This window comes from Anneissia japonica, unplaced genomic scaffold (genome assembly GCF_011630105.1).
Source record: "Anneissia japonica isolate Jap-2015-1 unplaced genomic scaffold, ASM1163010v1 scaffold3934_len446420_cov169, whole genome shotgun sequence".
NCBI classification, from domain to species: Eukaryota; Metazoa; Echinodermata; class Crinoidea; order Comatulida; family Comatulidae; genus Anneissia; species Anneissia japonica.
In genome coordinates, this window is record NW_022723069.1 from 350,703 (window position 1) to 374,493 (window position 23,791).

General features: G+C 36.8%; 1 protein-coding gene across 2 annotated transcripts in view; it reads right to left on the reverse strand.

Annotated features, from left to right (window-relative positions):
- LOC117112107 overlaps nucleotides 1-23,791 on the reverse strand; it is a 57,407-nt gene that overhangs the window by 31,645 nt on the left and 1,971 nt on the right. For both annotated transcript variants that reach the window (XM_033255158.1, XM_033255157.1), the window contains exons 2-13: nucleotides 20,752-20,886; nucleotides 18,836-19,141; nucleotides 17,414-17,527; nucleotides 15,480-15,707; nucleotides 13,528-13,812; nucleotides 12,888-13,118; nucleotides 12,021-12,191; nucleotides 5,416-10,653; nucleotides 4,432-4,659; nucleotides 3,631-3,915; nucleotides 2,111-2,341; nucleotides 273-1,298 (exon numbers count right to left, since the gene is read on the reverse strand). In XM_033255158.1, coding sequence (XP_033111049.1) covers nucleotides 273-1,298; nucleotides 2,111-2,341; nucleotides 3,631-3,915; nucleotides 4,432-4,659; nucleotides 5,416-10,653; nucleotides 12,021-12,191; nucleotides 12,888-13,118; nucleotides 13,528-13,812; nucleotides 15,480-15,707; nucleotides 17,414-17,527; nucleotides 18,836-19,141; nucleotides 20,752-20,886 — 8,478 coding nt within the window. The remainder of the gene's footprint in view (nucleotides 1-272; nucleotides 1,299-2,110; nucleotides 2,342-3,630; nucleotides 3,916-4,431; nucleotides 4,660-5,415; nucleotides 10,654-12,020; nucleotides 12,192-12,887; nucleotides 13,119-13,527; nucleotides 13,813-15,479; nucleotides 15,708-17,413; nucleotides 17,528-18,835; nucleotides 19,142-20,751; nucleotides 20,887-23,791) is intronic.

The following is a 23,791-nucleotide window of genomic DNA, read 5'->3' on the forward strand; positions in this document are numbered from 1 at the left end:
CTGATCACCATCAATCTCGCAGTTGGTTCCGCTAAATCCGGACTGACATTGACAACGGTAAGCGTTCAACAAATCCTGGCACAGCCCTGTGGTCACGATAAAGAAAATTTATTATAATTCATATATAATTATAATTTATAGCAGAACAACAATGCTAACAACACTGTCTCTTATACACATCTAGATGTGTTTTCGCATTAATCTCTGTTCACACTATCATATTTTGCATTAATCTCTGTACAAACTATCATATTTTGTATTAATCTCTGTACCTCCATTGAAACAAGGGTTGCTGCCACATTCATCAATGTTTATCTCACAGACAGTACCAGTGAAGCCATTGACACATTCGCATCGATAGGCATTCAAGAGCTCCACACACAAGGCTCCATTAAGACACGGACTGCTACTGCATTCCTGAGACTCCGTTTCACACCTTTGTCCAACATACCCAGGTGTACATATACATTGGTATGCTGCAACAAGATCCTGGCACGTCCCACCTCGCAAACACGGGTTGCTTGAACATTCATCAATTTCAATGCTGCAAAATGAGCCCTGATAACCGACGGCGCACTGACACACAAAAGAATTGAAATCATCAATACACTGGCCACCATTTTGACACGGGTTTGACGAGCATTCGTTGAATTCAGTTTCACAACGTAAACCTTGGTGGGAACTCGGACACGAACATCCGTACGCTGCTACTAAATCGGTACATGTTCCACCATTCAAGCACGGAAAGCTTGCGCACTCATCTACATCGACATCGCAAGATGTTCCAGTGAAGCCATTTGGACATATGCAGACGTAACCATTAACCATATCTTGACAATTAGCTTGGTTACTACATGGAGAACTAGCGCATTCATCGATATTGAGCTCGCATCGTGAGCCAATGTATCCTGGTACGCAGCTACACTCATAGCCGCCTACTCGATCAAGACAAGCTGCTCCATTTAAACATGGGCTACTTCCGCACTCAAACAGCTCCGAGCCACAGTTGGTTCCAACATAACCAACTGGGCAAATACAGAGAAAGCTGTTTGGTTGATTGAGGCAGGTACCACCATTCTGACACGGGGAACTATCACATTCATTAGTGTCCATTTCGCAATTAACACCTTGAAAGCCAGGTTCACACTGACACAAATACCCCTGGAATATATCACGGCATATTCCATTATTCTGGCATGGATCTGGCTCACAATGGTTTCTATCATTGTCACAATTAGTGCCAATCCAACTTCCAGTACAATCACAAGCATAAGCTCCAAGTAGGTTTCGACAAACACCTGAAAATAAAAATTGACAAAAAAACGATTATCAACATTTAAACATTATTTAATATAGTAAAGCTGTAGCTTAGTGAGTTTATCCAGTGTTATGAAGTCTCATATTATTTATATCCTGTATGTGCAAGTCCATAAAAGTGGTTAGTCCATAAAAAAGAGATGTTGGGTTTGGGATTTTGTCAGTGACTCTCTTTTGCTTTACTTCCATATGACTTTGAATATACTTTAAAACATTTCATCAAGCACATAGACCAGCAAAGGCATGGTTGTGTATAAACCGACACAAAAAGCGACTGCGTGTGCAATGAATACTGAAGGGCCTTGAGTACCTTGCACCATATCACTTATGTCCAGGTGATTTAGCTATGGTTAGCAGAACCAACTTCCAATGCATTTACTTGTGCATAACTGATAATACCATCACTATATTCCTTACTCTTAAACTGGTTGTTAATTAATTTATGGATTGAAGTCTGTAGCGCGTAAACCTGCTAAAGCTGAATCTATAGCCCTGTCTGGACTAATAAAATTTTGTTTGACAAAACATGTGACATGCCTAAATATGGTCATGACGACATCACATCATGACTGTATATGGACGTACATCAGCTTGTTGTCAAAGAAAATTTGAGTATCTGACAGAGCTTATGTCTCCTAGGAATATCGACTTAGTATTTCAATTGACTTTTGAGAATTGTTTCATAAAATTAAACCAGGATTAAGACAATCCATAAATTTATTTAATCCAGTGAGTGGCTAGTCACGAATTGCCTGTAAGGAGTAAACCTAACTCCCATCAGATAACTCATTACCTCCATTCTGGCAAGGAGAACTTTCACACTCATCGAGAACATCCTGACCACAGTTGGTACCAGAAAATCCTGTGGGGCATTCACAGCGATACGCTTTCACCAGATCTACACACGTGCCGCCAAACAGACATGGATTACTCGCGCACTGATCACCATCAATCTCGCAGTTGGTTCCGCTAAATCCGGACTGACATTGACAACGGTAAGCGTTCAACAAATCCTGGCACAGCCCTGTGGTCACGATAAAGAAAATTTATTATAATTCATATATAATTATAATTTATAGCAGAACAACAATGCTAACAACATTCTCCATTTCTTAAAGTTATATATTCTTTGCATTACCAGTACAGTATATCATTTTATCGTGGAGGAGTAGGAAGTTACCATATATAATTGATGTCAACGTTTAAATGAAGCAAACCTCTTGCTGTCAAGAGAAGAGTGTCTATGACACAAAAACCTATTGGTATATGGCAAATCCAGCCAAGAACATATGGGGCTTGTAATACCAAAACCACTATCAGAGACCAAAACAAGAAAATTTTATTTTAATATTCATATTCTCCTCACTTATAGGATTTAAAATGACAGGTCAATGACTTCCTATTTCCAAAGTTATGAGTAAAATGTATTACAGCTTCTTTGTACTAAATTATACAATACTGCCACAATGACAATTACTCAGTTTACCATTTAGTGACGGTACGCTGGTTGTGGGATGGCCAGCCTCAAATTCTCTCACACAACAGAGGGCTACCGTAGCAGTGTTATGTGAACTTAGTAAATAACCAGGTATTAAAATTAATGTAAATGACTAAAATGTCAAAACCAAAAAATTATAGGCCTATATAAAATCTATACAGATAGAGCAGTGGCAGATTCAAATGTCGGCCCAGTCGGTCTGACCCAAACCTAAATTTTTCAAAATTACTATAAAAATAAAATGGAGAAAAATGGGAAATTAAAGTTAATTCTGAGAGAGTGCCATTTCCAGCCATCTAGATGTGTCATACTCATAAAATTTCTTGCCTCATCCCCACCATGATTGGTGGTCTAGATCCTCCATTTGTGAAATAATAATAATAATAATATGTAGGTTTTTATATAGCGCTCTACACAACTAAAACTCAGGGCCCTTTTCCACAATATTACCCCAGTGATTGGAACGATGCCTATGGAAGAAATTCCATAGTTTGCTGCATGAAATATATCAGCGCATTTTGCACTCGAAGTTCTTCAGGTACCCATTTATACTCCTCGGTGGAGAGAAGCAATGCAGATAAAGTACTTTGCTCAAGGACACATGTGAAATGCACAGCGAGGGATTGAACCCCCTACCTCGAGGTTGGGAAACTAAACCATTCCCGTTACGCCAAACCGCTTCCATAAGAAAGCAAAATGTCCCTTTCAGGCTCCCACTATTTCAAATTCATCGATCCACCAATGTACAGCCACAAACAAAAATTATGGTAGGCCTATGGTTTATACAGTAAAGTGTATAAGTTAAGAATATATACCTCCATTTAAGCAAGGGCTGCTGCCGCATTCAAAGATATCAGTTTCACACCTTGTTCCTGAGTAACCAGGAATGCAACTGCATACAAACGCATTCACCTGGTTCTGACATATGCCGCCATTAATGCACGGATTAGAGGCACACTCATCTATCTCTGTTTGACAAATAATGCCCTCAAAGCCTTGCGGGCAAACACAGCTATACGTATTGACACCATCCACACACTGACCAGCGTTCTGACAAGGCTGGTTCAAACAATCATTAATATTTATATCGCAGTTATACCCTAAATATAAAGAGAAGATAATGGTTAGGCCGGTAAAATAATTTTGCTTTATTTTACTGAGTATAAGCACAAAAATTCACTTGATTTGGCTTTTTATTTAACATGGAGATTTAAAGGTTGAGAAGCAGAGCCACAATGCAATGGTGAGAAGTATTCGCCTTGGCGGTGTGGCAATTACTTCTAATGGTGGGCTTTATCATGCTGGATTCAATGCTGGCTATCAATTAGGAGGGCATCTAGACAGTCCAGCTTCATTCATTAATAAAATCATACCATGGGTTTATACAAGGACAAAAACCAGTATTAAAAATCATGCCTAATATTGGGTGGGCTTATACTCAAACACTGGCTTATACTTGAACATGTACTTATACCTAAACATGGGCTTATACCTAAACATGGGCTTATACCTAAACATGGGCTTATACTTGAACATGGGCTTATACTCCAACATGGGCTTATACTCTAACATGGGCTTTCACTTGGTCAAAATATGGAAGTACACTAACAACTAACCTGTAAAACCTGTCCGGCACTGGCAAGTATATTCATTGAAAAGATCTATACAAGTAGCCCCATTTTGGCACGGATTGCTTGCACACTCCTCCGACTCACTCTCGCACTGGGTACCAAAGTAACCAGGTACGCAGACACAGAAGTAGCGTCCATTTTGATCTTCACACGTTGCCCCATTTCGGCACGGGAAACTCAAACACTCGTTAATTTCAGTCTCGCAATTTAAACCTTATTCATATTTAAAAAGTACAAAGAAATCAGAAAATACTAGCTGTTGTGTAAATCATAATTCCTAATTCAAATTCAAATAAATATTGTAAAACTTGTAAATACAAAATTGTGAAAACAATAATAGATACTATCATCTGCTTTTAAAATAAAATGCAGGAATAACATATCTTTCAACAATTTTTACATAGACTCTATTTGTAAAATATATAAAGAACCATTTTAAATGAACATGCATAAATAATGAAAAGCAAAGAAAATGTTAGTAAATGCAGCAGAGTTAACTCCATGCAAATATTTTGTAAAGAAAAAAAAGAATGAAACACAAAATAACCAGCAACAAAGTCTTTTTATAAATTATCTGAAAGAAGTAATGAGAAAAATTCAACATAAGTACAAAAAAAATTTAAAATCCAAGATGATTAAAACAAGAGTGATTATTATAATTATACCATTATTATTATTCTTATTACTTTTAAAATTATCATTATTAAAATTATCATTATTAAAATAATCATTACTAGCCTTACTATTATTTTTACCATGATTATTTTTATTACGATCATTAATGCAATTTTCAATAAAGTTGGACAAAAAAAATACCACTAAGCTTTAGAGTTAAGCTCAATTCTTGGAATTTCCCATTAATCTTTAAGTATAATTATCCATATTATTATTATTATTATTATTATTATTATTATTATTATTATTATTATTTTTATGCAATCTTTTTTTTCCATCTCCCATTTTGTTTACCTGTAAATCCATCAGCACACCTGCACTCATAGCGATTAACAAGATCGACGCATGTTGCATCATTCAAACAAGGTCCGCTACCACACTCAGGATAATCAATTTCGCAGTTGATACCATAGAAACCATCAGCACAAACACAGCTGTAACCTTTGAACCGGTCTTGGCACACAGCTCCGTTAAGACATGGACTGCTTTCGCATTCATCCGCTTCTAGCTCGCACAAACGTCCAGCAAATCCCTCGGTACAGTTGCATAAGTACGCGTTTAAATAATCCAAACACTGCCCATTGTTTCTACAAGGGCTGCTTTCACACTCGTTGATTTCCAACTCGCAATGTGTTCCTTCAAAGCCTGGCACGCATGTGCAAGTGTACCCGTTAACTTGATCAATGCACGCAGCTCCGTTGTTGCAAGGATCATCTGCACAATCGTTAACATTAGTTCCACAATCATCACCTTGGTAGCCAATTAAACAAGTGCATATGTAACCATTTGCGTCGTCAACGCAACCTGCACCATTCAAACACGGACCTGAGAGGCATTCGTTGACATTAACTTCACAAACGTCCCCGATGAATCCTGGCGAACACATGCAAGTGTATCCGCCAATATCTTCGGTACACACTCCTTGATTCAAACAGGGATTACTATCACATTCTTGAATCTCTTCCTCACAGTTGACCCCAGAAAAACCATTAATGCAAGCACAAACATACTCATCAACCATATTAACACAAATAGCACCATTTAGACAAGGATTACTATCACATTCGTTAATGTCATTTGCACAATTATCACCATAAAATCCCGATGGACAGTCGCATTCATAGCCGTTGATTTGATCCGTGCATGGTGCATTAATGCACGGTGATGATGCGCACTCATTGATGTTGGTCTGGCAACCAGCTCCTTCGAAACCAGGCTGGCATTCACAAACATAATAAGATACGAAATCGTTACAGGTAGCGTTGTTCCTACACGGGTTGCTGGCACACTCGTTTATCTCCACTTCGCAGAGATCGCCACTATATCCTGGACTGCAGCTACACGTAAAGCCATTTACGCTATCAATGCACGTTGCTGGACTCAAACAAGGGCTGCTGGCGCATTCATCTATATTACCCTCACAATGTGTCCCAGTAAATCCAATAACACATAAGCAACGATAACCTCCCTGTTCATCGATGCAAGTTCCTCCGTTCTGGCAAGGTGAGCTTCCACATTCAATGATTTCAGTCTCACAATTTAATCCGTAGTATCCTAAAACGCAAATACAGGTATAACTTGCTAAACCTTCAATACATGTGGCACCATTTCGACAGGGATTGCTGGCACATTCGTCGGTGTCTACTTCGCAATTTCTCCCCTCATAGCCATTTACACATGTGCAGGTATAGTCACCAAACTGGTCAATGCATGTTGCTCCATTCTGACACAAATTAGCAGCACACTCATTCTGATCGATTTCGCACCGCAAGCCACTGAATCCAGGCAGACAGGAGCAAGAATAACCATTGACGTAATCAATACATGCTGCGTTGTTCAGACATGGTGAGCTTAAGCATTCATCGGTATTAACTTCACAGAGAGTTCCTTGATATCCAGTCTGACATCTGCATTGAAACTGGTTGATGAAATCAATACAAACAGCGTTATTAAAACATGGTGCACTTGCACATTCGTCAATGTTGCTTTCGCATAAAGTGCCGATCAAACCGTCCAAGCATATGCAGGTGAAACTGTTAACATCATCAATACAGACTCCATTATTAAGACATGGAAAGCTTGAACATTCATCGCTCTCAACCTCACATCGTGACCCCTCAAATCCTGTTTGACAGACACATTGGTAGCCATTCAGCTCATCAACACACTGGCCTCCGTTGCGACATGGATTGCTGGCACACTCACGAATGTTCTCTTCACAAAATGAACCCTGGTATCCGGCAATGCACAAGCACATGTAGCCATTCACATTGTCATTACACGTGGCACCATTGCGGCAGGGACTGCTTGAGCACTCATCAATATTTATCTCGCAGTTTGTCCCAGAGTAACCATCAGTACATTGACAAAAGTATCCATTAATTATGTCGATGCACAATGCACCATTTAAACATGGATTACTTGAGCATTCAACTGTTTCCAATTCGCAGTGTGTGCCATAGAAACCAGCTGGACATGAGCAGATATAGGCTGCAATGAGGTCACTGCACGTGGCACCATTCTGGCATGGCTGGCTGCTACATTCATTAAAATCTTCATTGCATGTTACGCCTGTGAATCCATTAATGCATTCACATTCAAAGTCATTTATGAGATCCACACATTCGGCCCCATTGCGGCAAGGATTGTTCACACATTCATTTATCTCAATGTCACATAGCACACCTTCAAAACCAGCTAGACAGAGACATGCAAATGCATCAATGCCCTCAATGCATGTGGCATTGTTCTGGCATGGTCCACTAGCACATTCAAGAATTTCAACTTCACACATAGCTCCAAGGAATCCAGGAATGCATTGACATAAAAATGCATTTAAACTATCAACACATGTTCCGCCATTAAAACAAGGATTACTCTGGCATTCATTAACATCTACCTCACAGAGTTCTCCACTATATCCTGGTGTACAAACACACACAAACAGGTTCACCTCGTCTGTGCAGGTAGCTCCATTTTGGCACGGGTTACTCCGGCATTCCATAATTTCCAGCTCACAAAATGTACTGTAATATCCTTCTTGACATTCGCACCTATAACCTCTGACCTGGTCTATGCACGTGGCACCATTCTGACACGGTACGCTGGCACATTCATTGACATCAATTTCACAAGTATCACCTTCAAAACCATCTAAACAATAACAGCGAAAGTTATTAAGGAGGTTTTCACATACAGCATTGTTTTTGCATGGATTACTTGAGCATTCGTTGATTTCCTCTTGGCAGTTGTTCTCACCGTATCCAGGAATGCATTGACAAATATACCCATTGATGCCATCGACGCACGTTCCTCCATTCCTGCATGGACTGCTAAAACATTCATCAATATCACTTTCACAGTTAGTACCTACGTATCCAGGAGTACAAGAACATAAATAGGCACCTACTACATTAAAGCACTCTGCAGAATTCAGACATGGCTGGCTTTCACATTCATCAATCTCACGGTCGCAGTTAACTCCTGTGTAACCATCGCTACAGATGCAGCTATACCTGTTAATCTCCTCCATGCAAACACCAAATGTACACGGAGAGCTACTACACTCCTGTATCTCCAACTCACAGTTGGTACCAGATACTCCATCAGGACATGTACAGGTGTACATATTAATAAGGTCCGCACAGACACCTCCATTCTGGCATGGCTGACTTCCACATTCGTTCACATTCTCTTGGCACTGTGTTCCTTGGTAACCTGACTGACAGTTGCACAGGTATAAATTTACAAGATCTTCACAAGTTGCGCCGTTAACACAAGGGTCACTTGCGCATTCATTGATGTTGGCCTCGCATAATGTTCCTGTGAAGCCACTGAGACATCGACAAGCAAATGCATTAGTCAACTCAAGGCATTCTGCTCCATTTCTGCAGGGGTTGCTACTACATTCCAAAGTTTGCGCCTCACAGTTTGTTCCAAAGAAGCCAATTGGGCAAGTGCATATGTAGCCTGCTTGCCGATCTGTGCACTGACCGCCATTTCTGCATGGACCACTGTTGCATTCGTCAATCTCAAGAGCGCAGGTAACACCTGTAAAGCCCGCATTGCAGGTGCAAGTAAATCGACCAATTCCGTTTGTGCAAGCGGCATCATTCACGCACGGATTACTATCACACTCATTGATATCAACCTCGCACCTACTACCCTCATACCCAGGAGCGCATTGACACAAGAACCCGTTCATCTGATCCAAACAGACACCTCCATTGATACAAGGACTGCTGGCACACTCATTAACTTCAAACTCACAATTAACCCCTTGATACCCTGCTGCACAAGAGCAAAAATATCTGTTGACGTAATCCTGGCAAACGGCGTTGTTCTGACAGGGATTGCTGCCGCATTCATTGATCTGTATATCGCAATTGATTCCAATGAACCCCGGATAGCAAGTACACACATATCGATTTACCTCCTCTACACAAGTTCCTCCATTTTGACAAGGGGCACTGTCACATTCCTCAACCTCAATCTCGCAAAATGTGCCACCATAACCTGAGGGACAGTTGCATTCAAATGCATTAACTTGGTCACTACATATACCACTGTTCTGGCATGGACTACTTCCACACTCATTGATGTTCGTTTCACAAAATGTGCCAATATATCCAGGATCGCAGATGCAGGTGAACTGGTTGATTTGGTCTAAGCAGTTGCCACCATTTTGACAAGGGTTGCTAGAACACTCGTTCTCCTGGGTTTCGCAGTTAGTCCCTGAGAAACCTAGAGGACAATTACAACGATAGCCCCCAACTAGCTCTTGACAGACAGCTCCATTTTGGCACGGTCTGCTACTGCACTCCAAAACCTCAGTCTCACAGAATGAGCCTATATATCCATTTGGACACAAACAAGATAGCTCATTGATTCCATCTCGACAAGCTCCTCCATTCTGACAGGGTGAACTTGCACATTCGTTGATGTTCACCTCACACAGCGTTCCAGAGAAACCATCCAGACAATCGCAAAAGTATCCGTTTAGACGGTCAAAGCATGTAGCTTGATTAAGACAAGGCGTGCTGTTACATTCATCGGTTTCTGCCTCACACTGATCACCCTCGTAGCCTGGGAGGCAAATGCAACGAAAACCATTCACAAGGTTTGTGCATACAGCATTATTAAGACATGGGTTACTCGCACATTCGTTGATTTCAATGTCACATTGTTGTCCTGAGAAGCCATCCTGACACTGACATGTGTATCCATTCACGCCATCTAAACATACAGAGTTCCTCAGGCATGGATTGCTAGCACATTCGTTAATGTTCTCTTCACAAGTTGCACCAGAAAATCCACTGACACATTGGCATGTATACAGGTTCACAAAATCAATGCATGTTGCACCATTTGCACAGGGAGAGCTTGCACATTCATTGACCTCAACTTGACAAAGGTCACCGGTGAAGCCTGCAGGGCAGTTGCACTGAAAGCCATTTACTAAATCTGTACAAACTGCATTAGACTGGCATGGACTGCTGGCACACTCGTTGATGTTGATCTGACAGTTGGTGCCTAATATTGCAAGAATTGATAAATATAATATACACAATAGATTTTTAAAAAGTAATAACAACAGTAGATGATGATGATGATATTAATGTTGAAGATGAGGATGTTGATGAGAATGATGATGATTATGATGATGATGATAATGGTAATGATGATGAATGAGGATCATGCTGCAACTGACAATGATGATGATGAGGATAATGAGGCCAAATAAATAAAAATTATTGTGTTGGCTTGCCCCACCGACCCAAAGTATACTAAATTGAAGTTTGGCATTTTAGTTTTTTTCTTTTGCGGTTTTTTAATGAACTAAAAAGGCTGGGATAGGTCTATCTTGCTCGACGGTAGGTGATGCAACAGTGTTATGTGAATGTTTTGCTCTTCAATATGGATAAAATAGTGTTTGTTGTATTTTTGTGTATTTTCTACTTTTTAAACACATTATGGTTAAAGAAGAAAAAAAAAAAATTTCTACCAAATCTACCCATTTTTGAGTTTTACCATAATGTGTTAAACACAAGAATTTTTTTTTTGGCCTGATGATGATGATAATGATAGTGATGATGATAATGATAGTGATGATGATTACCATTATTATTACAATAGGTATTGTGGATGGCAGTAGCAGCCAAGCTAATAAAAATGTTTCCAACCAAATTTATATCCTACAGTACTACCAAAGGTAAAATTAACCCAAAACAAATTACCCTACTAATAATATTAGTATAAATAGGGAGGGAAGGGGATTGAGTAGACCAGGGAAAGAAATTGCAAAAATAACTTTAAAAGCCATCAAAACACCAAAAAGGAAGTTTTTTGAAAACCAGAAAAAAAATTTACTACATGAATACAACAACCTAATGTACATCATTTCTTTTTTTCTTCGGTTTGGTTTATCTAGCCCAAATACACATCATCATTTTTTTTTTATTGTTATTTGATTGACTAAGTCCTCAGAAATTATTAATTTGAATTGCATGATGATACTGTGTACCTGTCATCTGGCTGTTTTCTGATTGGCTAATAATTAATCTTGCCCATGTCAAAAAAAGAATTACATCACTCTAATGTGACCAATCAGAAAATGTATTATCATAGCACATTTTTTGTATTTATTATATTGTATTTATAAAAACATAAATATTATTAAATTTATATGATAATAAATGAATAATAACACATACAGATGTAATAATCTTTGCCAAAATGTTATGTTCTTATAAACTGACTATAGAGGAACATGCCACCCAGACGATATCCTAAAGGCACCACGCAGATGATATCCTAAAGGCACCACGCAGATGACATCCTAAAGGCTACTATTCCTCCTCAGCTGTCTTCTCACATATTTTTTTTAAATTAATGTTTACCTTCATAGCCAGGCATGCATGCACATGAATATGAAAGGGCACTGTCTATACATATGCCACCATTCTGGCAAGGCTGGCTGGTGCATTGATCTCCATCAACTGTGCATTGGCTCCCTGACCATCCAGGTGCACATAGGCAACGGTATCCCATTATTTCGTTGTTGCACTGTGCTAAAAGAAAATATATTTCAAACAAAAAAGTTGATAAATAATTTATCCTGTAATACTTATTAGGAAATTGAAGTGTAGTTTCTATGTATTTCTATACCCTCCTCCTCCCCACTCAAACACAAAATTTGATTATGGTGGGCCTATACATAAGTGAGGACAATGCAAAGTGCAAGTGAGGGTGATCTGCAGACTTAAGGAAGGAATATGCCCGAAAAAGCCCAACCGATATCCTAGCCTCACAATAAAGGCCTAGGACTCGGCCTATCTAGAATGCTGGTGCTAGATTTCAATACAATTTGTTCCATATTTGATAGCTGACCTCTGAAGTTGGAGGGATGGAGCACTTTGCATCAAAGTTACTTAAAATTTATCTTCTAGGCTTGCACTCGAAATGCACTATAATTTTTTAGAGCCGAGCATTTGGCCAAAAACTAGTTTTCAAACCAATTTAGCTTCAATTTGTCCGACTGCTCTAATCCTGAAATAGCTCCCACATGTGTTAAATGACATAAAGCGATTCTGCATCCATTAAATTTCGGTACAGTGGTAACAGGGGTCACCAGCGGCTCAGCAAAAATGTTAAGTTTCAATTACAGTTTGGAAGAGAAATAATAAGACGTTTATTTATTAATAAAATGAAATCATGTAAAATTTATTCAACATTATCATTGTGAATATATTTGTATTGATACCAACCTCCATTCTGACATGGGTTACTAAGACATTCATTAATAAGATCAATCGCGCAGTTATCACCACCAAATCCGCTTGGACACACGCAGGTAAACGCCTGCACGAGGTCTTGACACGTTCCACCATACAGACATGGGCTACTAGCACATTGGTCGCCATCATTTTCACAGACGACACCTGAGAATCCGTTCACACAGGTACATACATATCCATTAGATGTATCAGCACATATTCCTAGTTATAAATTCAGAAGATGAAATGTTACATAATTTTGAATAAATATACACTTTTTACTTCTTAACACAATATATTTTTTTACATTTTCAAAATAATCATGATCTTGCATCTAATTTTGCAGGTCTAGCATTATCAAGTATAATTATTGTGACTATCCCCTATTGACCATATCACCACCGAAAAAGAGTCATGGAAGCAATTAGCCTACACCATGGCTGCCAAAGACGAAACAGCCTCGCAGATTATGATGATCCCCGAACAAATATTTAACCACATCTAAAAACTACAATTTACAATCTTTCCCTCTGCGATGGTTGCTTTCTTGAAAAAATGGATCCACCCATTTTTTGTGTGTGCGTTATGTAATGGAGAAGAAAGAGAATGAATTATTTGATTTTAAACTGACCTCCATTCAAACATGGACTGCTGCTACACTCGTCAGTTTCAACCTCGCATAGAGTCCCGCTGTAACCTGGAACGCAGACGCACTGAAATCCTCCAATCTGGTCAATGCACGTACCACCGTTTTCGCATATGGTGATGAGGCATTCATTGATCTGAACTTCACACCTGGTGCCAACGAAGCCGTTTACACACGAGCAGCTGAAGGAGTTGATACCATCTACGCAGGTTCCTCCGTTCTGGCACGGAGTACTTATACATTCATTGATTTCACTTTCACAATTAGTACCTGTGTATTTAATAATAAGCGGAATAAAGGACAGACTGGCTAATTAATGCAAGAAACTTTTCCTTCATGTTACCTTATGCTGTGCAGGCTATCATATTTTATTTGAAAAAAAAACATGACATGCCTAAATATGTGATGTGATGTCATCATGACCATACTGTAAAACCAGGAAATTTCGTGCGCATTAAACTTTCGCGAATTTTGCAAATGGCCCAGGTTCGCGAAAGTTTTATGCCGCGAATAATTTTCAGGTCACATTATTTATGTTACAAAATAGATTGGTAGAGTACTATCTGATCATTGTGAATGTCGAATCAGTTTCAGAAATGAGATTTTGGTCATTATAAATCACTGAATTACACAAAAAATTTATTTCAACTTTTTTAAAGATGATAATGAACAATAAACAGCAAGAATTGTCGGTATTTCAAGGCATAAACTCGCCGACGACGATGCAATGCAGATCTAGGGCCTAGGCCTAAATTGGGAATCCCCACAAATTGCAACATGTTTTTGAAGAGTTGTACTTCTAATTATTTTGGTGAATTTTATTAAATTTGTATAAACCTAATAGAATGTATTTCAATTATTGAAATACATTATTACTTGTCAAGAGAACCTATCTCGCCATGACAACATAACATTTTTACTATGTCTACTTGTCAAGATAATCTATCTCGCCATGGCAACATACAACTTTTATTATGTCGACTTGCCAAGAAAATCTATTTCGCCATGACAACATACAACTTTTATTATGTCGACTTCTCAAGATAATCTATCTTGCCATGACAACATACAATTTTTATTATGTCGACTTGTCAAGATAACCTATCTCGCCATGACAACATAAAATTTTTATTATGTCGTCTTGTCAAGAAAATCTATATCCCCATGACAACATAAAACTTTTATTATGACAACTTGTCAAGATAACCTATCTTACCATGACAACATACAATTTTTACTATGTCAACTCGTTAAGATAATCTATCTCGCCATGACAACATACAACTTTTATTATGTCGACTTGTCAAGATAACCTATCTCGCCATGACAACATACAATTTTTATTATGTCGACTTGTCAAGATAATTTATCTCACCATGACAACATACAACTTTTATTATGTCGACTTGAAAAGATAACCTATCTCGTCATGACAACAAAACATTTTTAGTATGTCGACTTGTCAAGATAATCTATCTCGCCATGTCGACATAATATGTATGTTATGTCGACTTGACAACATAATTATCTTGACAAGTCGTCAAGTCGAATGGCACTTAGGTGCTTCCGTGCATATATAATGTTGACACTTATTTATACTATGATGTTTCTCATATCTAGGCTGATCAAATGATCTCTAATGTTCTATTTTATTTATGAATATGAATATTTTTTTTATAACATAACTATTATTATATTATTATATATTATTTTTTTGTTATATTTTCTTGAAACACCCTATTTAGAAAGTGTACTTTATCCAGTGATCATTTTGAAAACTTAACCAAGTATTACCATACGGTAAGAGTAAAGTTTTTTTGTTTTTTTTTGTTTTTTTTGAGAAAAAATGTTACTGCCAAGAATAAACCAGAGAACTTGGAACTAAAAGGCAGGCACTCAAACCACTACGCCACAGCTAAAATAACATAAAAATGTACCTTGAAAACCACTAGGACACTGGCATCGATAGCCGTTACTCTGCTCTACACAGGCACCGCCATTTTGGCATGGGGTGCTCGCACACTCCTGAAGATCGGTCTCACAGTGAGTACCGAAAAAACCAGACACGCAGATACATGTGTACCCATTCAAGCCGTCCTGACACGTAGCGCCATTACGACATGGGTTACTCGAACATTCGTTGATATTCACTTGGCATTGTACACCTGTACAGAGATCAAAATCAAAATGTTAATTTTGGCAAAACATGTGAGGGCCTCGATTAATATGAAAAGAAATCTCCAATTCCATACAGTTCCTGTGTTTTCAAAATGGATTTCATTTTTTTATGTTTTTATGGATAATTTAAAAAGTAACGAGATCAACAATGCTTAATAAATTTTTAAAAATAAAACAAATCAATAGAAATAATAATTAAAATAATTGTGAATCAACACCAGTAGTAACAGGCCTTGAAAAAGAAAATTAATGTTGAAATTTCTGTTTCACTACAGATAAATTAAGGTTATGTATATGTAAATACAAAATACTTAATGGAAAATAGGTATAGGTCTCTCCCTCTAATTAAAGACCACTCCAATTAAAGACTACCTTTCAGTGGTTCCAAATTCACAAATGGCTTTTACTTTTATTATTCTAATTAGAGACCAAAGCTGAAAGACCATGGGAATCCCAGTCCCAAAAGTGGTCTTTAATTGGAGGGAGACCTCTATTTAGATTGTCTTTAAATATATAAAATTAAGGTTGACTTTAAGCTGCTAAAATATGTATAAAATTAAAATAATAAACTTACCAAGTATCAAGGAACAGGTGACAAGGGAGGGTGTAAGAAGCAAACAGAAGTACCGCCACCAGGTAAAGTGTAAACCAACAAACTACAAGAAGTCTATAGAGTGCACTGTACATTATAGGACAACTGCAAGGCATTGGTACCACAAAGTGACAGCACAAGAGAACCACGAAGAAGTACCACTAACAAGTGCTGACACCTGTTAATCGATCATGTCCAACAATTGGTACAAAGCAATTTAATTATCACTGGTATTATTGTTGGATTAAAACATAATACAATGTAATATTTAGATTTGCTATTGCCTGAAATATACACCATGAGCTCACATTGAATGATAATAAATTTGCTCTAGATGATGCAAATGGATGTCTGAATAAAGCTCATAGCATATAATTAGCATATCAATTCAATTTGCATAGCAATTGACAGCACCTGAATTAATCATTACAACAATATATATGAGCACAACAAATAATTTTAATTTTTGTGATGATAAATTAATTATGATGGACAAATGATGAAAATTAAGTGTGTTTTACTGAAGCTGTTTGTCTTCCAAAAGTCTTGGAGATATGTATATCGAGTACCATGTATATAATTTACATAAAATTAAAAGAACAGTGTCATCAAAGGTGGTGATTGGTGGATGTATATAATTTGCATATAGTTTGCATGAAACAAAGAAAAGTGTCAGTAAAGCAAATGATGGGTGGATTCACAGCAATTAATGTGCATATCAAAGCCAATTTGAACAGTGCTTTTAACTGTCACATTTAATGTCAAAGGTCAAGGCATATAAACAAAACAACTTATGAAAACCGCAAATTTGTTAAACTGTAATAATCATACTTTGGTATGAGAATGGTTACTTATAGGCACCGAAACTGTCATACGCAAATTTCACATTTTATAAGTAATAATAGCTATTTATAAAAATGCAGAAAATTCTATTCAAGCTGTATGATTGTGTGTTTATAATACCTTTACTTATTCATGAGCAGTTGAAGATTCAGAAAGCTTAGAAAGAAAGCAGGTGATTGGTGGATTCTTAAAGCATAAAATTTGCATACCAAACAGATGGAAATCATGAACAGAATAGACAGTACTGTAATAGTTTACCTGTGAACCCCGCTATGCAGTTGCATTGGTAAGCATTAATGCGATCTATGCATGTACTAAAGGAGCTACATGGATTGCTAGCACACTCATCTGTGTCGGTCTCACAATTAGTGCCTGCAGTGCAAATAAAAAAAAGAAAAAAACAAAATCATTCACCGAAGTTCTTTTTTTACATTTCTAAAGCAGGGTGCTCACAGTGTACAATGGTCGTCAGCTGACGCGATTTAAATGAAGAACGCAACCCAACGACGGCGCGCACGTGCAACGGATCGTTTTTAATGATGATCCATTCAGACTGGCACCGACAATCAGCAAACGGCGTCAAATCGTTTAGCACTCAGAGGGAGCAGAGTTGGATTCGTTGTGCGACCGTCGTACGACCCTCGCATGATGCAATGAGTGCCCAGCTTTATGTATGTATTTTTTTTTTTGGTTAATTTTTTTTTTTAACCAGTGAAATAATTTTTACAAACCTATTTTTTTAATTATTATAAAAAACACTATCATCATACTCATTATCATTACCATTATCAATCTACAGTATATGTTTCAAAAATATTCATAATAAATACACCTTTTTATCATCAAAAACTATACATATACTATGATTGATATATTATTATTGATCTTTTTATTACTGGCACTAATCAGAAATTATTTTTCATATATCCTCTGGAAGCTGCACTACATCTGACCTCTTCTGGGGAGGTCAAGAAATCGCCACAGTCCAGCGCACACACAGTGGCTACCACCAGTTTTGCCGACTGAGCTAAGCTGCTTTTAAAACTTTTACAGTAGCTATGGAAACTGTCACATTTTTATCATTTTCAAATATCAATACTGGTACATGTACAGTATGACGTCAATCCATTGGGTTTCCGTTGGGACACACTCATGCATGTTTAATGTAGCCACTTGCATTCAAACTCTGATGGGTTCTTGGTTGGCTTGGTTTATCATGTGTTGGCTATATTAACGGTTGTGTACACTCATTGAATAAGATTTTTGTTTACAAACGCTTGAGCTAAAACACTGGAACATGAAATTTAAATCGAAAATTAGCTTCTGTTTTATTTTTTTTGGAGCACCATGATCCATTCCTTCTCCTATGGATATATATATTTTTTTTTTCCTCTTTTTTTTGTGGGTGGGGGGGGCACCTAGCTCCTGTGGCTCCCCTGGATTGGCCCTTGGGACGGGCTACGGCTACTGTATTTATATTAATAATAATTATTATTATTATTGGTATTTAAAAACTGAATATACTTGGTTCAGTATTACTGACAGTTAGGCCTATTATCTTTATAATAAATTGAACATACACAAATAGTAAATACAGTTATTATTGATATTAATATCATCATAAACTGATACTTTATTTTTTATTAATGATTTATATTATTATCAAAAACTGTCCAATACCTTCGTAGCCAATGACACAAACACATATATATCCAGCATCCTGTTGCACACACGCCCCTCCATTCTGGCATGGATTTGGTAAACACAAGTTAACTGGTGCTGGTGTGGTTGGTGCAGGGGTGTTGGTAACAACCCGAGGTGTGGGTGTAGGGGGCTCTGTAGGTGGACGCGTAGCATCTTCTGTACATGTTCGGCCTGAGAAATCTGGCGGACAGGTACAAGTAAAAGAAGCTAATGTATCGTCTGTTCTGGGAGTTGCTGTGCATATCCCTCCATTCTGGCAAGGGTTAACATCGCAGGCAGTCACTAAGATAACAAAAAAAATGACATTTCAATTCACTCAAATATGTAAACAAGCAATTAATTTTTTTTAAAAAAAGAATATTTCAATATTATGCTTACTTATACTACAGTGCAGTATAATACTATTGAAGTGGAATTATTAGTCAAATAATGCATTAATTTCTAATACCATTATAGACACTCAATTTAAGGATTTTTAATGTGAAAAGCCCAATATAATTAGCAAATAATATCTTAATTTAACAAAATTATTTTATTATTATTATATAAAAAGTGTAGACTTGATTAGCATTTTGCTTATTATTTATATGTACAGTAAGTCAATGTATTATACCCTATTCAGACTAGACTTTGCATTGCGACCGGTTGTGATGTAATCAGTGGTAAACAGTTGTAATCCAAATTGTTCGCAACCATTCGCAAACTTCGACAGCATTCAGACAGCTTTTTACTTTGATACTTTACATCACTAGCAACGATATAGGTTGTCCTGTTTTGTTTGACCTCAGCCAATCAGTGCCTATGGAATCTGTTGCGATCAAATTCCGTGGTAATCGGGAGTAATAAAGATTGTAGCACCCAATCGCAACAGGTAACAATTGCGAAATTGATTACTTATCAATTACTATTAGTGAGCTTTCAGACACGATTTTACTTTGCGATTGGGTGTCGCAAATGCTACAACCGATCGCAATGCGAAGCTAGTCTAAATGGGGTATTAGACCAAGGTGCTACAAGTCCCTAATTATTTAAGTACCATGGTACAATACAGTATGGTATTGCAATTGTATAGACCGAATTCCAGTCCCTAAATTTTGTCTTAATCAGTGAAAAAATGTAAAAAGAATTCGATTTTGGCTCCAATGGAGTTCCATATTACTTATTTGCAGACGTTCCATACTATACTATACTATTTCTTGGTTTACGCTCAGTAATTTTAACTATTTAATTCACATCCAAATTCAACATAACACGTTTCCAGACATAAACAGAGGCTGGCGACGCATTAAAGGGTAGGGTGGTGTAGTGAGGTACTGTTTGGCTACTTACCTAGGGGTTTTTAAGGGTAGGGCAATAAGAGAGGTGTTGTGCTTGATTAGGCTATACAGTAAGTAGTACTGGGGTCGGTGAAGAGGGGGCTATTTGGGAGAGGCAGTCAGATACAGCCAATGCCCAAGCTACAACAAAAAAAGTACACAAGATACAATACTTAATTGTCTTTTCAAAGAAAAAGAAAACTTGTTGTTTGGGACACAATTAGGTTTGATCTTGTACTATAAAGCCTGGTTGTCACGAGAGCCCTAGTATCCGGATCAGGAGCTAAATAGCGCTAACCGTTTACAGTATCCGGATACCGCTAACGGTTAGCAAGCACTATCGGTTAGCAAGTTGAGCGCGTTTTTATCATCAACCAATCAACCAATCGCACATACACATTTACAATTTCCAGTTTCTTATTGGCCAGTGATTCGATTATCATATTTTTGGTATCCGGATCGGGATTTTCTTGTGTGGACGCACGGCAGCTAAGGGTTAGCAGGATCCGGATCCTGCTAACCGTTAGCAGCCCTGTAAGAACATAGCCTAAGACAGTAGGCCCTACTGTACTGTACCTCCATCTTGACAATTAGCAGGAGATTCGTCTGAGTCGTCAGGACAATCATCAAAGTTATCACAGACCCAAGATGTTGGAATACAGTCTACACCATTACCACATACAGTGGTCTGTACAGCTGTACCGCACTGGCCTGTGAACAACAAAAGTTTATTTCATTTTAAGCAAAATTGTGTCAGAAATAATGCTTTCGTTTAAAATGTATCATCATAGAACTAAATAATCTGATAATAATTTAATTTAAATAAATAATACTGTAATAATAATTAATAATAATAGCAACCAAACAATAACAAATTAAAAACTAAAAATCAATATTAAGAATTATTTCAGACTGATAATGTCATGACCAGACTGAAGTAACAACACAGTCGCTGTAATAAAATGTATTTTAATTTGAGCAGTTCATATTAATAATAATAATGTAATCTTATAAAATGCACATCCTTCTCAGGGAGCTGCTCTCAGCGCCATTTCCACCTGCAGAGAGCTGCAGCCTTTTTTGCTTATTGCTTTTATTTATTTATTTTATTTTTTTTATAATATTTCTTATGTTTTTTAACAACTATAACTACTGTAGTGGGAGAAAATAGGCAAAAGAAGTGCAAAAACTCCCAGGGGTAACCCATCTATCACCACTCTTTGTGTATGTGTATAGTTAAAATTTTTAATAATAATATTAACAATAATTAATAAATACTGTAGATAGAGAACAATTAATGATATACTGAAGTACTGTAGGCTTCCAATACAGTAGCACCCAGCAGATTAAAATAGAAAGTATTTAATTAAACATTTAAAATATGTAACAAGGTGCATATTAGTACGCTGCAGCTGTTTAGACACTGTCATTTTATTATCAACTCTTGCGTAAAATCACAAACAAAATAATCGAATGATTTTGTTTTGTACAATCATTTAATTATTGATTTTACAATAGATTAACTTTATAGAATGTCATTTACTGAATTGCACGAACGAACTCAATATCAACCAATGCAGAATCCATGAGGTGGATGCCTAAGGCCCTATAAAAAAATACAGTAATAAATTTTTTTTTTCCATTGGGCCTAACATAGACACTTCCAAAAGAGTAAAAATAACTAAAGTAAAAATTCCTACTGCATCAAGAATACAAGCAAATAGAGGGCAAGTTAAATCAAAAATAGGTTAGGAATTTTGGGCAAAAAAAGTTGGAATGAGCTTAGATATCTATCACTAAAAATATAAATACTGTATTGTACTGCACTGCATAAAGCTGATAATTTTGCAGTGAAAGTAAAAAAAAAAAGATGTCCTCTGATTTGTGGGAGTTAAAAATTTAAGTGAGATAGAAATCTTTACATAAAAAAGTAATTTCGCCATACATATTTATACCATTAAATTTTATATTATATTTTTTGTTATATTGCATTGCCATTCCGACCATTTACTAATCTTTGTCAAAATGTTGGTATGACCCTGAGAAAGCTCATTTAGACTCAGAAAACATGCACATTTTTTTGAATACCATAAAACTACCTAATGAAAATATCAAAGTACCTGTAAAGTTAGAATACTGTACTGTAAAGCCAGGTATCGTCAGTGATATACAATACATATCATGAAAACAATTGGTAAACACAGTGATGGATCTAACAGCACTTTTATTGTGCTGCAAGCAAAGCTATAGCTCCCAGTCTTTAATTATTCTTTAAACAAGACTTTTCTTATTCCTTGTTTCGCGTACTTATATTATTTTAAATAAAGATCACACATATTTTAAAGATCATCAGAGAAGGGCAGAAGAAAAATAATGAATAAAATTTTGTTTTTTTATTTAGGAAATAGTTTTGCCAAGAACATCCAACAGAGGAGGAAAAAAAAAGAAAATGTTATTGGAATAATTACTAAAATGTAATGGTTAAATGCTTTCAATTTACATAATTAGGAAGAAATATACATATCTTATCTTTGGCGATTTCAAGGCAGCGGGGGGTGGGGGAGACGTAATAAAAATAAAAAAGAAAATGTTATTGGAATAATTACTAAAATGTGATGGTTAAATGCTTTCAATTTACATAATTAGGAAGAAATATACATATCTTATCTTTGGCGATTTCAAGGCAGCAGGGGGTGGGGAGAGACGTAATAAAAATAAAGAAAAAAACTTCATTTTTTTTTTAATTTCCACTTATTTCGTGGCAATGGGTGCACTGATTGGCCAAAAACTAAATTTTAATTTTCCTTAAAATAATATTTACAGTCGGCAGGTTTGCTATAAACAAGGTATAAAAAAGTCTTGCTTTAACAAAAATACAAGAAGCCTGGCTAAACAAAATATTGGGTCACTTTTTTTTTAAATACTTTAAAAGAAAAGGCCATATTACATTACTACACTATTTTTATAGTTTAATAAATTAATTTGTGTTGCTACAATGATTGGTAATTAATTCTACAGTTACAGTCATACTGTAGGTTAATAGAAAAATGTGCCGACCTGTTACTACTGTAGTCCAAACACATGGTCACTGTGCCTTGGCGACACAATGTTAGGCCTAGGGGAGTGTATATATTAACTTTAGGCCTACCTCATAATAGAAATTTATTAATAATAATAATAGAGTTGAATATTACATAAGCATTTTTAATTGTACTTTATCATTCTACCTGATACAGACAGCCAAGAATTACTGCTTCATTTCTACGTGTAACCAGTCGTACGGTATGTACGTGTACAAACCATTTTGAACGCAGCTACGAAGGTCATTGTTACTTTAATTTCGGTACACACCAATGATGGTAGGGTGGACCATCGGGTTGATAAACAATACTGATACTATATTTAATATACAATTTACTATAATAAACAATGTTAGAATTTTATTGTTTGTTATGTTCTATAGAATCCAAAAAGGCTATGTTCAAATTTCAATGTCGATCTGCATTAAGAGCAGACAGTAATTACTAACTGGTGGTACAAATTTCTTCTTTATACAAGTTACTTATTAAAAAAATCATTACCATTTGCTATCTATACTTGGCAGTTTACATACTGC